We start from the raw sequence: 16,863 nt of genomic DNA on the forward strand, positions 1-16,863 counted from the left end.
GAAATATTAGGTACATCTTTACATTTTTATAGACCATAGGAATAAAAGAAGGAAGGCATAGAAAAGTAGAACTTTACATCATTTAGAGATATTTAATAGGTCTCCCTATTTAGCAATGAACCAAGATTGCATTGCTTCAGGTGCAAATCCTACAAGAACAGAGCAGTGATAATGATACCTTTGGTCCTTTCCAAAATAGCTCAAAGTTAATGAATACTTTTCTATTATATGGATCATTTTGTGAAGGGCCCTACTGAAATCTTTTTAACCTGTGTAGAAATAGTTGGATCTTCTATACAAACTGCCCTTAACGTTTTACTTATCCTTTAATAAACAGGCTAAAATCACCCCCTAAGTGTCCTGAGAAAGCAAAATACTTATTGGTGTAAGTTTGAAAAGTGTTTGAAGTTTGGAACTGATTTTCAAGAAACCCAAGTTTAATCTGTACCCCACAAAGTCTATCAAGATAACGCCATGGGGAGCTTGCATTATGAGGTGAGTAAAGTGCTAAATAAATGGAAGAGATCGTCAGCATTGTAATTATTTCTGTATCCTCAGAAAGGATGTTTCCCTAGGTGTGAGAAATATTCTCATTACAGAGCTTTAGGATAAAATCTTACTCTGCTAAGCACTTTCCGAATGGCCACCTGCACATCCTTATTCCTAAAGCTATATACCATGGGGTTTAACAATGGAGTCACAACTGTGTAGGTCACTGTCACTAGCCTGTCTTTGCTAGATGAGTACTTAGCTGATGGTCGTAGATACACAAAGGAGGCACAGCCGTAGTGGACAATGACCACTGTGAGATGGGAAGTGCAGTTGGAGAAGGCTTTCCGCTTGCCCTCAGCTGATGGGATCCTCAGGATGGTGCGAACAATGAAGCCGTAGGAGATGCAGATGAAAGTCAGGGGGGCCATAAGAGCTAGAACTCCCCCAATGAAGATTAATAGCTCATTGATGGAGGTGTCAGTGCAGGCAAGCCGGATAACTGGTGAGATGTCGCAGAAGTAGTGGTTGATTTTGTTTGGGCCACAGAAAGGGAGTTCAAAGACTAGGAGGGAGCCCACCAGTGAGAACAGAAAACCAGCCCCAGCACAAGCTGCTGCCAGTAGTCCACACACCTGCCAGCGCATAAGGACGGGGTATCGAAGCGGATGGCAGATGGCAACATAGCGATCATAACCCATCACCCCCAGGAGCATGCAATTAGTGACGGCAAAACCAAGGAAGAAGAACATCTGAATGGCACAGTTGGTAAATGAGATCGTCCTAAGCAGAGACAGCAGATTTATGAGCATCTTGGGCAGAATGACTAAGGTGTAGCATGTCTCGGAGATGGAGAGGACCCCCAGGAAGAAGTACATAGGTATGTGGAGACTGCGATCTTGTCGGATGACAGTAACAATAGTGATGTTTCCACTTAGAATAAGCATGTAAAGGCACAGGAAAAGAGCGAAGAGGATAAGTTGGATTTTTCCAAGACTGGAGAATCCCAACAACAGGAACTCTGTGACAGAGGAGAAATTAGCTTGGTTGACATGGTTCCAGAGATTAACCTACAGAGAGCAGAAATAGAAGAAGAGATTGTGTACCTTCAAATGTACAGTTAGTTTCACTGTAAGTTGAATAACAATAAATAAATCAGAGAAAGTATAAGGACCTGTGCTAAAAAGAAATACTATGTTAATCACATCACCTCATAGTATTCTTTCAAAACACTGTGATTACATCTGTCTTCAGTGACATTTCTGCATCTTTTAATGTGTGTAAGTTTAGTTGTTCTTTCTCATACAACCAGTTCAAATAATAAGGAATCAAAATAGAAATACTCTGTATAATGACCCTGGCTTTGCCATTTACTATCTGTGCAATCCTCTGTGTCCCAGATTCCTCATCTATAATATGGAAATGTTAATAGTACCTCTCCTAGGATTTTCACAAACATTCAATCACTTAATGGAATATGTGCATCTTCTAAGCTCTTAATAATTGTCAGTTTCTGCTGTGTATGTTACTTAACTTTGATGAAGTGACTACTAGTTTTTCTTGTTTCTTGTTTCCTGTAAATAAATGTATATTTACCCAGAGGTTTTATTTTGTATTTTTAAACCCTATTACTTTATTTTAACCAAACGACTGGACCAACATCTAAATCCAATTCCTATTGGGGTACATTTTTAGTGATAATAATATTGGACTGATTGCACTTTACCCTTTCCTTTAATGACACAACCTACTTGATTGACCCTCTTGATAGAAGGGAGTTAAAAGGATCTTGGCATAGGAAAGCTTTTTTGTCATATTTAAAATTTAAATCGTTCTGGGGAAACATGAAGTTTTCATGGCTACTTAGTCAGACACAATGTGTCATTCCATTAAGAGGGACTTGACTTAAAGTTCTGATGGAATTATAGCTTTAAATTCAAAAAGGAGTAAGTCCAAGCTATCAGACCTCTCCTCAATGTGAGCCATTATATCTCCTCACCTTTTCTCTGGAGTTCCAACAGAACTCACAGTTGCATTTACCACACCTGACCTTGAAGGGTTTCCAGCTTGTCCAATTTCACTTTGTTAAAGGGTGGGCAAATTCTTTCCCCTTTGATTCAACAACAACAACAACAACAAAGGTTTTTGTTTGTTTGTCTTGTTTTTGGTACAGGGGTTTGAACCCAGGGGCACTCTACCACAGACCTATATCACCAATCCTTTATTTTTTATTTTGAGACTGGGTCTCACTAACTTGTTCATGTTGGCCTCCGACTGGTGATCCTCCTGTCTTAGCATCTGGAGTTGTGGGGATTACAGGTGGGCACAATCATGAAGGGCTTAACTAAAATCAAATTTGAATTTGATAAATCAATAAGAAGTCTTGAATAAAATGAAAGCACAGAAGTGAATTACAAGATGAGAACAATTTCACCAATGTAGCTCAACTTAGGAGACCAACTGGCACCTGATCCTATGCATTTGAGGTATAATTCTTTCACTCACTACCATTTCTGAGTGCTTTCACTTAAGTCTTTCTCACTGATAAGAGAGGGTTTGGAACAGAAATATCATTTCTGCTTTTCTATTTAAATGATTCATAGTGACCGGTAGACTAATATGTAAAATCATGTTCCCTGAATAAAGTCACTACTTTCATTAATTTATTCATTTTATACTGTGTTCATTTAATTATTCTGCTCATTAAATTAAATTAATGAGTGAACACTTTTAATAAGCATTTATTGTCTATAGTACACAAATCTTTTAAACTACACAGCATTTTTGGCAAGAATGATGCTAAGTCAACTTATCTTCTTCACAAACTCTTTTCTTTTTTTCCCAAATGTGCCAATTTTTTTTTAAATGGAGGTTTTTCTGCAGCAAGATTATGTGTTTTAATCTAACAGCATCTCTCCTCTGTGATTTCACTCATCATTTTTCTTACACCTGAAAAACCTTCATTTACTTTGAATCCATTCCTGATCACCCAGCTGAAAATTGCAACAACTGGCTACTCTGGTCTCCCAAGATAAGAGTGATATAAGCTTATCTTTCTTTTAAACTTTCTTTTAACAAAGAAAGTTTAAAAGAAAGATATTGTATTCTAGACAGTATCATGAAGCATAGTTGTCTCTACTTTTTTATGTACCAGAATGTAAATGATTTGGCAGTAAGTTTATATCCCCAGAACAATGGAGAAACAAATTGCCACATAAAAGCTATATGTTTAATCAATTATTAACTATTTGATGAATATTCCATTAGATATTAAGTCTTTTAGAAAGGGCATCTGTAAAAGGTATCCTTCAAGCTCATGAAAGAGATGGTAGTATTTTTAATCTTGGAAGGAGATATATGAGACCAGAGATCCAGTCTGCAGCCTATTAGATCTGATGTATGAGATCCCATCTGTAGACTATTAGATCACATTGCATAGCTATAATTGTACCAGCGCATCATAATCTGTCACACAGTCAATGATTTGTAAACAGCTTGATCCGGTGCTCATGAATTCCCCTACCATTGCTTTTTTCTTTGAAAAAATTACCTTTGTTCCCAATACTTTATACATAAAATAATGAATAACAATACTAACACCACTGGGTTCGTCCTTGAGGAATTCAATTTATTTACCTCCTCAGCTCCCATTTCTGAGATTTATGCAGTAGATTATTGTCCACAGAATTTTAGAATAGTGAGATTCAAGGAAAGCAGAAGGTCTATAAAGAAAGGCAGCTCCATTAGACATTCATTTGCTAATGAGATTTTTCTAATATTCCTTTGTCAAAAAATACTATTTTCAAGTGATGTTTAAGAATGGAAGATGAATGTCCTAAGCCCATTTTTAACAGAGAGCTATGGTCTTTTCTTTTTCTTATCCAGGGAAGATTTCCTAAAGGATTCAGGGATGGTTGATATAGAGGGAGTCAGGACTGTGGTCTCTGGAAAGCTTATTTTGTGGAATTTGGTCGAATTGGTGATGCTCTATTTTATATCCCTCCTAAGCCCCACATTGTATGTATTTTCTATGTTTCTTAACTGGTAAAATCCAATGAAGTCCAGTAGTATCACAACCATTTCTATTTCTAAAAGACTGTATTCCTCTCTTTTCTACCACTGACATCTCCATGCCCCAACCTGTATTCCTACCTCCTCTGCTGAGAATTCTGAGAATTATCCCCCAAAGCATCATGGAAAAATTTCTTCTTTTGTCTCTTATTAGTTATGGCCTCAATATGCTGTTAGATATTTATACTTTTTAAAAACTCCAGGGAGCCATTATTGCAACATTATTTTTGGAATAGTTCCATCTTTCTCACAATAAGCAAAAAAGGATGCAGAAAACATCAAGGATTCAAATCTCACAGGTCCAACAGGGGAAAAAGGAACAGGGGGAAAAAATTGGCATTGGCCATTAGTTGGTTGGTTTTCCAAATTTCTGGCTATCTCATTAGAAACTGAAGGCTGATGCAAACTAAGGAAAGAAAAGTGGATTTGGAAAATGCTGCATTACGAAGGAGGTAGCACAGGGCTGTCTTTTCTGAGGTCTCTCTTAAAATATATTTTATATTCATATGTTTATTACATATGTGTTACAAACAAATCTGATTTTAGAATATTTTAAGACACGTCTTATTGTTGGAACCCTGGAACTACATCAGGTGTTCAGGGTTTTTTTTTTTTTTTTGTATAAAATTCATATTTAGATAATTAAATCATTAGCCCTAACATGAGTATTCTTTTTTAAAATTTGTAATTACTAGTTATACATGACAGTAGAATGTATTTTGACATATTATACCTATATGGAGTATAACTTCCCATTCTTCTGGTTGTACATGATGTGGAGTTACATTGGTTGTATATTCATATATGCACATAGGATAGTAACGTCTCAGTCATTCTATCTTTCCTATTTCTATTCCCTTACCCTTCCCTTTATTTCTCAGGTCTTTCTTGCAAAGGTGAAACTTTTTTTTTCCTTCCTTTGACTTCACCAGGACAAATAAAGCCATGCTTTATCATTGCCAAAGAAGAAACAAGAGTTTTCCCTTTTAGTCTAGGTTTATTAGAAACCTGCAAATTCACTGCTGCACTAAGTTGAGGAGAATAGGATCACAGGAAGATGCACAGGGGAAAGAGTATTTTTCACTTTCAAAGCTAGAATAATGAAGAACAAACAGTAGAGTTTAGGTTTGGAGATTGCTCATGGAAGTTGTGGAGTATTTAGGTACAAGTCACAGAGGCGATACACTGCTTTTTCCTAACTTTCTAGAAATGGAAAGATTACCTTCCAAGACTCTGTCCCAAGAGGAGGGAATGGAGTAAAGGATCATGGATAAAATATCCTAGATAGCTTGGCTATTGTTTCCAATTATCCTTATTTTTTTCTGCAGGTCTCTGGTAGTCTGAGTCAAAATAGACGAGAGGGGCTGTGAAATCGGAGAAAGAAAAATTAAGTGCCTATTTACAGGTCTGTGCTAGTGTTTGCCTGCCCTGAGTTTGAAATTAGGTTAAAAGTTAAGCTGTCTATTGCTGGAGTCCTGCAACCGTTTTTAGACCTTCAAGTTCCTAGAAATTGTTACTCTTCCTCTGTAAAAGGATACAAAAGAAATCCACCTTCACTGCTCTGTCTTAAGATTTCATGAGTGAGTCACAAGAGGATGGTAGGGAGAACTAAAGGCCCATAGCCACAAACTCTTCCTCCACTTGACTCTATTTGCTATCTATCAGTGGCTCTCAGCGGCTGCCCTCAGAGCAGCAGAAATTGCCCAAATGACACGATTCCTAACTCAGTCTTTTAAGTTAAATTAATCATTTTCCCCCCCACTGGAGTACAAACTTGAGTTTCTAATAAACTAGGTATGAAATATTCCATCTCAAGTATTTCAATATGGTTCATGTATGGAAATAAAGTATAATATTTATTTCTATATCCAGAGAAAGATATATACATTAAATTTTAGCTGAAAATGTCTAGCAATTTTTTTTTAGATGTTATCCATTATCTCCATTGGCTTCAATCCCCAAGCCATCAATCAGTTCCATACTACTGTCAAAGTGACTTTTTTGCTTTTTCCACATAACCAGGAACTCCTCCCAAATATACCATATGAAAACTATAAAGTCTAAGTTTCAGTTGTATTTTCTAGCAATCGCTACAGGAAATAAATTCTAATGTGACATAAATAAATTCTAACTGTGACTTATGATAAGTTACCATTTTTTTTTTGGATTCTAGGAGATAAATGCTCTCAAGAATCTTTATTCCATTGCTTCTCTTTCTCTACCCTAAAGAGTGAAGAAGAGAAAAAAAATCAGAAATATTGCATTGTATTGAAGACAAAAGAAAAAAAACCAACAGGTGGATGAAAAGATGGTGTATTTCAAAGGGAGAGTTAAAATACTTTTAAATATAAAAATCTTAAAGAAGAAAAAACAATCTCTAATAAGTGATACTAAAAAATATTCTTACACTAAAAATAAATGTATTTGATATAGTAAAAGCAATTGATACTTGGGCATCGATATTACTGTGATGATTAATTTTATGTGTCAATTTGCCTGAACCACAGAGGGCACAGTCACTTGATTAAACCACTCTGTGTTTGTATTAACAATTAGCATTTAAATTCACACACTGAGAAAAAGAGATTGCCTCCCCACTGTAGGTGGGCCTCAACCAATCTGTTGAAAGCTTTTGTAAACAAAAGATCCCTCTTAGGATTCCCTCTACTGCCTGTGTGAGGTGTGATTTTGGGCTCCTATTTTTTTGAACTGAGCCTCAGACTTGAATTTAAACTACATGCTTTCCAGTCTCTTCAGCTTATTGACTGCAGACGGAACTTCTCAGTCCCCATAATTATATGGGCCAATTCTTCATAATCTCTCTCTCCTCTCTCAGTATATATGTATGTATGTATGTATGTGTGTGTGTGTGTGAGAGAGAGAGAGAGAGAGAGAGAGAGTGTGTGTAGCACCTTTGATTTTTCACATGAAAGTATTATACGACCTGGCACTCCCACAGGGAAAGGGAATGTATTTTCTTAGAAAACTTATAAGTTCAAGGCAGATATTTTTGGATATGTCTCCACTCAGGGACATTGTATCACTATGCTCAGTCTTGGTTCTTGGATCAACCTCTTAGTAACATCCTCATTTACTATTCGCAAATTGTTCTTCTTAACATGATCTCTGGTCTTATTTTCCTGAACTGATCTCTATTTCTCTCTCCAAAGGATGATCCTTCCCCTCCATGTTTTACTAAGTGTTTTAGCCCCATCTCTAGGATATTATCTGACATATATATATATATAAAATAGGGGACAAAATCAAGGTAATTTTTTTAATTTTGCCTCTACAGAGAAACAAAATAATAGAAACCTGAGCATTGACACTATATCATAGGAGTTACACAAAGGTATCTGGTGATATTAAGGTATGTTCAGTGTTTCCTTGATATAGATTGCAGTTATCGCTCATTCCTCAAATCAATAATTCCACCAACAGTCTCTTGACTCTTTCAGACTATCCAATAATTTGGAGGTAGGCTGAATTTAATTTTCTTTGTAAAATACTTACAAAATTACATTTCCTACAATAATTTCCAAATGAATCAATGATTAAGAAGGATTAGGAAAAATTTAAATAAAATAATATTTTGTTAATGTTATAAAGTTAAACCAAGGAAAACAGGAATTAAAGAAAAAAAGGAATAAATCTTAGCAGTTCCCTAGTGTACCAATAGTTTTGAAGATAATGACTACACACTGGAAAAGAACCACATTGTACAAGGCACTTGAAGGCCTTTGAGTTACTATAAAAACAGGCAGATTCTGGAATGTAGCCATGATAACATTTTTAATCTGAATGAAAGTCATAATGAATACTCTCTTTAAAAAGGTTAAAACATACAAAACCAGCAAATTTCAAATCAGGGAACAGAGTTCAAAGAAACCAGAGCTGGAGAAAATCCTGGAAATGAAAGACCTAGAGAGAGAAAGGGAACAGAGAGACAAAGTTCCAATTCTATTTATTAGTTTGGCCAAATATCTGGCTGAACTGTGAACCACATGTGGGTAGAATATATACAAAGAAACCCAGAAGTATGAAATAGTTAAATAAACAAAAGAAATACCATCCAAGAAAACAAGATCTCAATTTGAATCTGACCAAGTTCCTTGCCTGTTAAAACTAAAAAAGACTAATAGTTGCCAAGTTAATATAACAGAATCTTTACATAACATTCACCAAGACCTAATAAAATCTCAAATTATTTCTTATAAGACTAACCGTGACATATGGCCCATTCTAAATTAAAGTGATAACTCAATGTAGAGTAGTAGAACACGATTTTTAAAAAATAAGGATCACTGTGCCCACTAGTCGCCAGAGGTCCAAGGAGATCCCAGAGAGGAGGCCTTGATGAAGCAAAAGTGAAGTTCTTGATTTATGTGAGAGAAAAGAATTTCAGCATAGGCTGGTCAGAAACACAGACAAAACGTTCTTTAGGAAAGCAAAGGCATATCTTGGGGAGAATGTGTGCTATCTCAAGAGTGAGATGCTATGGGGGTCAAGCAAGGGATACACTTCCAAGGGGAAATGTGGGCAATCTACAGAGGAAGAGGCGGCAAACCCCTAGGTGTGGAGTGCTGATATTTACAGAATAGCAGAGGCTGGCCTAGAGGTGGAGCCAGGGCAGATTTACACAATTTCACAGGAGTTTTCCCTGTGCTTGTGCATTACCCTTGTGTTAGTTTTCGCAGTCAAAGGCATGGGTCAAGGGTTTGGGCCTAGGGAGTGGGCTGGGTTGCTCAGGAGTTAGAAGTGTTTATGGGTGTTTTCTGCATTGCAACGACAATTGGGTGCTTCTCTGAATACTCAGTCTATGTATCCCCAAATTCCTATCTCACAGTTATACAGAGAATGATGGGCTTACTAGCTGCACCAGCAAAAGAAAATTACTTTTCTTACACATTATTGCAATTCTAAGTTTTGTTTTCTTCTGAACTTTTAATAAAGGAATTTTTATCCCTACAAAAATCATAAATGATAATACTGTCAATAGAATTCTCTGCAGAAACCATGTAGCTGGAAGGAAGTAAAATGATATATTTTCAAGGTGCGAAAAGTAAAAGAAAAAAAAAAAAGTCAACCCGAAAGATGGAAAACAAAAAGAACATCCTAAGTGATTTTGTTGAACTAAGTTTTTGGTGACTAAAAGCAGATCACTAGTTCCTGGGACTTGGGGTGGTAGAGGAGAATAATTGGGAATGAGCATGAGTGACAGAAATACTCTGAATCTTGATCATAGTTGTGGTTACACGTATGCACATACTGTCGATATGATACCTCCAGTTACAGGTGGACGAGTCCTGCTCCCTCAAATGTTGAAGTTTGAACATTAGAGAAGCATATGGAAGCAAGCATATAAAGCAGGGTTTATTTTAAAAGGGGTAACACAGACTTCCCCCCAGGAAGGAGAAGGGGGCCATGGCTAGTATCCTGGTATCCCCAGAAGCGAGGTCTTCTGTCCTAGGCGTCCTTGGTTCTCCTGCCCTCTTCCCCTATCTTTCTCCTTCCTGCATAAGCGACTAGGCCCGGGAATGCTCAGTGGGAGGGTCAAAAGGTGGGAAACAGGTGGGCTGAAGGGGGAAGGGCAGGATGGTGCAGCCCAGGACACGTATTAACCACCTTATAGCTCTATGTGGGGAGGGGCAATTCTGGGACAGGTTACCTTAGCAACAGGCTGGAGCAGGGGCAGGTTCTTGACAAGGGAGCAGGAAGGGCTCTGAAGGAATTAACATTTCAGTCCCTCAGGGGACAGTCTCCATCTTGCTAGGACTCACTCAAAATCTGCCTGACTGGATCTGACCTGACTCGGTTTACTTATCTATACTGACTGCCTGTCTAATTCTGGCTTCAAAAACATGTCAAATCATGTACTTAAAATGGATTCCTTTTATTGCATGTGACTCATGTCTAAATACATCTGCTTAAAAGATGAAACAAGCAATCATACAGAAGGGCTAATGCTAAGGAATATCTCTTTAATCGTGGCTTAGGAAAATGTTTCTGAGGGAAGATAGATAATAGAGTTATACATAGATATGTGTGTGTGTGTGTATGTGTGTGTGTGTATATATATACAGATATATACATAGATATTGGTAGTTATGCATACATATATTTAAACATATACACATATATATTTATATATGTATTCTAAATAAAAGGAAATTATAAGTCAAATTTAATCAATATAAAAAAAAAGCTCACTCATATTAAAGGATACTATTGATCCCAGCACTCAGGAGGCTAAGGCAAGTTGATAAGTTAATGAACAGCCTGGGAAACATAGAGAAACCCCATTTCCAAAAAAAAAAAAAAAAAAAAAAAGAAAGAAAGAAAGACACTTGAGAAGACAGAACTATGAATACATGTACTTGGAGAGAATTTTGTTTGTTTATGAGCATTCAATTTATTAAATATAAATAACTAAATGCAATAATTTAAAAACGATTTATTAAAATGGGCAGAACCAAGACAATTTCCTAAGAAAACATAGGAAGAGCCAATAGGCAAATGAAAAACTTGTTCAACATAATCAGAAAAAAAGTGTAATACAAAATAAAACTAAATGAGTTACTACTACTATATACCCCTCTAAAATGACAATATGTTAAAAATACACAGCAAAACTACCAGTACTGAAAGTTTAAGAGTCTGTGAAACAACTTGCAGAAGTGACAAATTGCACCCATTCTGGAAAACACTTTGGGTCATAAGGTAGTTAGTGACCCACAGTGCTACTTCTAGACACATAACAGATAAGAATGAAAACAAATGTTTACAAAAGACTTGCTCAAAACATACTTCTAGCAAGTTTGTTCATAATAGCCATTAGGTAGCAACAAGCAAAATGCCCCTCAGCAGGTAAATGAATAAAGATAGTTTTGCATATTCATTCATGGCAATAGTATGCAGCAATGAGAAGAACAATCTACGCACTGTGAAATGGAGGATTTCTATTGGAATTATATTTTGTGAAGGAAGTTAGACACACCAGAACACATACTACGCTATTGCCTATGAATTTAGTTAAATGAATGGAAATTCAACTACATTGATAAAGATTAACACTGTGTTTTTCTAAGTAAGAAGTCAACTGGAAAGTATCATGAAATAATTTTTTGGAGGGTGTCAGAAATATTGCATTTCTTGATTGGTATTGTAGCTAAGTGGGTATATTTATTTGTGAAACTTCAAAAACTTATATTTAAAATAATTGAATTTTGTCATCATTTCTAGCGATTAGAGAAATGCAAATTAAAAGTACTTTAAGATTTCTTGTCACTCCAGTTAGAATGGCAGTTATCAAAAACACAAGCAATAGTAAATGTTGGCGAGGATGTGGGGAAAAAGGCACACTCAAACATTGTTGCTGGGACTGCAAATTGGTGCAACCACTATGGAAAACAGTATGGAGATTCCTTAGAAAACTTGGGATGGAACCACCATTTGACCCAGCTATCCCTCTCCTTAGTATATTACCCAAAGGACTTAAAAGCAGAATATTATAGTGACACAGACACATCAATGTTTATAGCAGCTCAATTCATAATAGCTCAACTCTGGAACCAATCTAGATGTCCTTCAATAGATGAATGGATAAATAAAATGCAGCACATTTATATAATGGAATATTACTCAGCCTTAAAGAAGAATGAAATCATGATAGTTTCAGGTAAATGGATGGAACTAGAGAATACCATGCCAAGTGAAATAAGACAATCCCCCCAAACCAAAGGCCAAATGATTTCTCCCATATTGATCTATAGTGTGTGTGGCAGGTGTGGGTGGGAAGTTGAAGGAACTTTGCATTGTGCAGAGGGGGGTTAGGAAAGGGATTGGGCTGTGGGAATGGGAAGGGCAGTAGAATGAGACAGACATTATTACCCTATATACATGTATGATTAAACTCCTGGAGTGACTCTGCACCACGTACAGCGGGAGGAATGAGAAGCTGTGCTCCGTTTGTGTACAATGTGTCAAAATACACTCTACTGTCATGTGTAACTAACTAGAACAAATTATAAAATTTAAAATAAGATAAGGAGAGAAGTGAATGCAAAAGGCAAATTGTAAATCTCCCATGGCCATATTTAAAAAAAAAATTCTGATCAAGAAACTGTACTCAAAACTCAAAATATAGTATTAAAGTTGAGAAAAGGAAAGACTATGTTTTGATGGTCTTAGTATGATGTGCACAGCCAGAACAAAGAAATCAACAGTCAGGGGTGATAACTTAAAAATTAGTTTGCAGAACCCTACACCACATACGACCACAAGAATGGAATCCTAATTACAATAACTTATACTTAATGTATGTATAGGATGACAAAATGCACTCTAATATCATGTATATCTAAAAAGAATTTAAAAAATTAGATATGCCAACATTCAAAATGAGCCAAGTTGAGAAGTTCCACTCCCAGTTCAACATTCCCAAAATAACACAAGAGGGAGCTCCATGGCTATGAATCTAGGTCTGTTTTCACAGACTGTCCTTCCCTTCTAACAGTAGAAAACCAATCTCATATAAGCATGCATTCTGAAAAAGATCACATACATGTCTTCATGAAGTTATTATAATATAATCAGTAGAATATTTCTAGAAAATCACTGTGTCAGTGTAGTGGAAACCTTGATGTACCCAGACACTCCTTTAGGCAAGGGGCCTTGTCACCCCTGTTTTTGGTAGTGTTTTCAGTAGGGAGACTTCCACATTTTACCAAATACATAGACACCTTGTCCAAAGTGAGCCCTTTTTCTGGAGAAAACTCTACCTACGCACAGACTAATGAGGTCCATAAAGCCTCAGCTATTCTTAAAGCATAACCTGGGCCTACTCTGAATGGTTATTCTAGCTACACAGTTCTCTGTTGGCTCAGCCAAGCCTGGCCCTAGAAGTGCATTGAATTTGACTTCTCCCTCTGGTCAATATGCCCTGCTCCTGTGTGTTTATTAATAAACACCCTATTTGCCAAGTGTGCTTCCCACAGAATACAACCTGCAAGAGCCCAGAAGATATGAGAACAAAATAAAAGATGAACACTTTAAGCAAACATTTCAAAATGAGTTAAAATAAACTAAAGTGATAGAAACTATGAAATAATAGCAAAGATTGGAATTTAAAAGAATGATTAGAGAAAGAAATGTTTTAAAAGTGGGGGCTAGATCAGGAAGCAGAAATGAAAAGAAAATCGTTTCATAAATAAAGTTCAAACTTGGAGGAGCAGAATACTGAATAAATTGACTAGATAAGCCAATCAGGAAAAAAAAGAGATATAAAGTGAAAAACAATTCTAAAAATAATACGAGAGAATGTTTTCTGTATGATTCTATTGTGATAATTTGTAATCATAAATGATGATTGGCATGATATCAGATGCCATGAAAGTTGTTTCTTTTGGGGAAGAGAGGGAGAAAAGGAAATGTTTGTAATGCTCTGTTTTTAGACCTATTCATTGTTCACTTTGTGATAATCCTCCCATGTGTCAATTATGATTTGTATGCTTTTCTGTGTGTTTGTGTTTTGATTAAAAAGGTATACATGAAATATTTTTATAGATTCAATATATTTTATATGAGGATAGTAATCATTTTATTTTCTACTCTGAATTTTCTGTATTTCTCCTGAGTTTATTTTTATTTCATGTTTATTCCTCTGTATTTCATGTTCAAGCCTTTTCCGAACGTCCAATAACAGGTGAATGTTTAAATATATTCAAGACCATGGCACATAAAAAGCTTGTTTGAAGTTCTTTGTACATGAGAAATGCTTGTGGAGAAGGGTTAGGCAAAACCATGCTATTTATCTCCCGGAGGAGGTAACCCTTAACCCCCATTGCTTCTCCAGAAAGAGGTGCTCCTGTTTTCTGGCTGAGGGTTTTATTCCAGGCGTCCACCTGTGGGTGGGAAAGAGGCTGGGGATGCTCCATGCTTTGAGAGCACACAAACAAATGCTTTGTTTGTGGTTGAAGTAGCATTGACTTCTTCCTTGGCTTTGAATGTAGGCTCTCACATGTGCCTCCATTCTGCCCTGTGTCTCTAACCCTAAACTCCTCTGGTTTATTGTCATACAACTAAACCTCTAGTTTTAACTGGGAATGAATGAGACATAGAACAATGCCACTCCAGGGGCACTGCGGTCTATTGTCAGTCTATGGGGTTTCTATTATTGGCTTGAGATGAGATTGGTGTAGAAGTTGAATGTAAATGGGAGGCAACCTTTTTGGAGGTGAATATTGCTGAGATACACAGGCACACAATCATCGGACAAATCTGTTGGAATAGAAGACACAATAGTTCAAGTTTTTCATTTTGCTGGTAATTTGTTTTCACTTTCACTTGTTTTTATAATCAACAGATAGCATTGTATGTATCATGTACAATAGAATATTTTGAAGTACATATGCAATAGGGAATGATTAAATCCAGCGTACACATGACCTCACATAGTCATCATTTTGTGGCAAGAGCACTTAATATCCACTCTTTGGTACTGAGCAATTTGTTTTGTTTGTTTTTGTTTTGTAATATTTTACCGAAGCATTGTTTTTTTGTAGGAAATGGGAAAAGAAAATCTGTTCCTTCACGGCAGTTGTGTGAGATGGATGCACGGATCAAGAAGCTGTGTTGCTTTATTCACATATTAAACCAATATTACTCTTCTCAGTGCCATCTGGGTGGCTCCGTTGTAAAGATGTGCAGTGTGTTGTAAATTGGCCCACTTTTGTTTGGTGTCCCCCCCCCCTTTTTAAAAAAATATTTTTTAGTAGTAGATGGACACAATATCTTTATTTATTTATCTTTTTATCTGTTGCTGAGGATCAAACCCAGGGCCTCTCCCATGCTAGGGGAGTGCTCTACCACTGAGCCACAATACCAGCCCCAGGGTCCCCTTTGTGCAGGTGCATTTTCAGACTTTTCTTTTCTGCTAAGAACCCTGCCAATCATCCTTTTTAAAAAATTTTAAAAATGTATAGTTGTTTATCTCCCATGTGCTATCCGCCCCTCTTGAACTTCTTGAATGCTTTCATGTGTTTCTCGTGCCCTTACTATCATGTGAGTGTGTTTATGGGTAGAACATAGATGTTAAATCACAAAAGTTCTAGTTAGCATTTTAAAAAGAAGATGCTATAATATATTCACAAGTTGGTGATGGTAGAAATATAATGAAAAAGCTAATGAGCACAAATGAAGGAAAATATTTTAATTCAGCACAATGAATCCCTGCATGTATTTTACATAATATGTGCCAAATAAATGATGTAATGAAACTAAAAGAATTTAATCAATAAAAACGAATCCATAACATAATTACATCCTTAGTACACATCCAAAAGTTTTAATAGAAGTGAAGTTTCTTTACAAGGCATAATTAAAAAAAACAGCCAATAATAGAATTTGTTAAATTATAAAAATAGAACTATGTCAATCACATTGTCCCATTAACACACGACAAAACTGGAAATAAATAGCAGAAGTTACTTAAATATCAGCAAGAAAAATATTCATGATAAATTAACATTCCAGTCCTAGAAAGTATGGGAATCAAGAAGCCTACTGGGGAAAAAAAGTAATGGAGGTGACCACCACTGTACTTATAGAGACAGGTAGTACTGAGATACCTTATTAACTACTGAAGAATAAAAATAAATAAAATGACTTACCTACCAACTGAAGCAAAGGAGACAAAAATAGGAATAGCGGTAGTAATATTTAAAACAAAAGAAACACAACTTGTGATTTGTATTTATATTTTACTTTGAAAACCTAAATACAATTAATTATTGGGGAGGATACAGTTTTACTACACCTGGAAAAAGAAGTCACACAGGACAAGTGTGTGTCAGTTGCATTCACTGTGTTTTAAAAAGAATATTGGTGAACGGCAGCCTATCCTGAAGACTGTACCCTAGCCGGTGAGCTGTCTGACATTCAGGACTTGGGTAAAATAAATGGCCCAGATTGTCACCACAACTATCTCAAATAGCTGTAAACCTGGATTATTACTCACTCTATGATACAATACAGAATCTATGAAAGTCCCAGAGGTGAATATCAACTGAGTTGAGGGGAAATAAGAGCAGAGTACAGCAGCAATGGGCATTTTTGTGGAGTAGCTGATTCTCAGTCAGTGTTTCTGGTTTCCCTCGGAGATACTGATAAAGGGATTTCTACACAGGGGAGAGGTAGAAACAGACAAACATCCAAGTCTTTCCTTCTCTAGTGTTACCTAGTCCTATGATCTATTTGAGGCCTGGAAGCTCCCTTTCCTTAATGAATTCAGTGTGGCAGGCCATG

General features: G+C 36.4%; 1 protein-coding gene across 1 annotated transcript; it reads right to left on the minus strand.

Annotated features, from left to right (window-relative positions):
• Window positions 1-593: 593 nt before the first annotated feature.
• Window positions 594-4,015, minus strand: LOC114104586 (olfactory receptor 10R2-like). Its single transcript, XM_027950767.2, has 2 exons — window positions 3,941-4,015; window positions 594-1,559 (listed from the first exon to the last, which is right to left on the minus strand). Exons 1-2 carry the CDS (start codon window positions 4,013-4,015, stop codon window positions 594-596), a joined length of 1,041 nt encoding a protein of 346 aa, XP_027806568.2.
• Window positions 4,016-16,863: the final 12,848 nt, after the last annotated feature.

Source organism: Marmota flaviventris, chromosome 10 (genome assembly GCF_047511675.1).
Source record: "Marmota flaviventris isolate mMarFla1 chromosome 10, mMarFla1.hap1, whole genome shotgun sequence".
NCBI classification, from domain to species: Eukaryota; Metazoa; Chordata; class Mammalia; order Rodentia; family Sciuridae; genus Marmota; species Marmota flaviventris.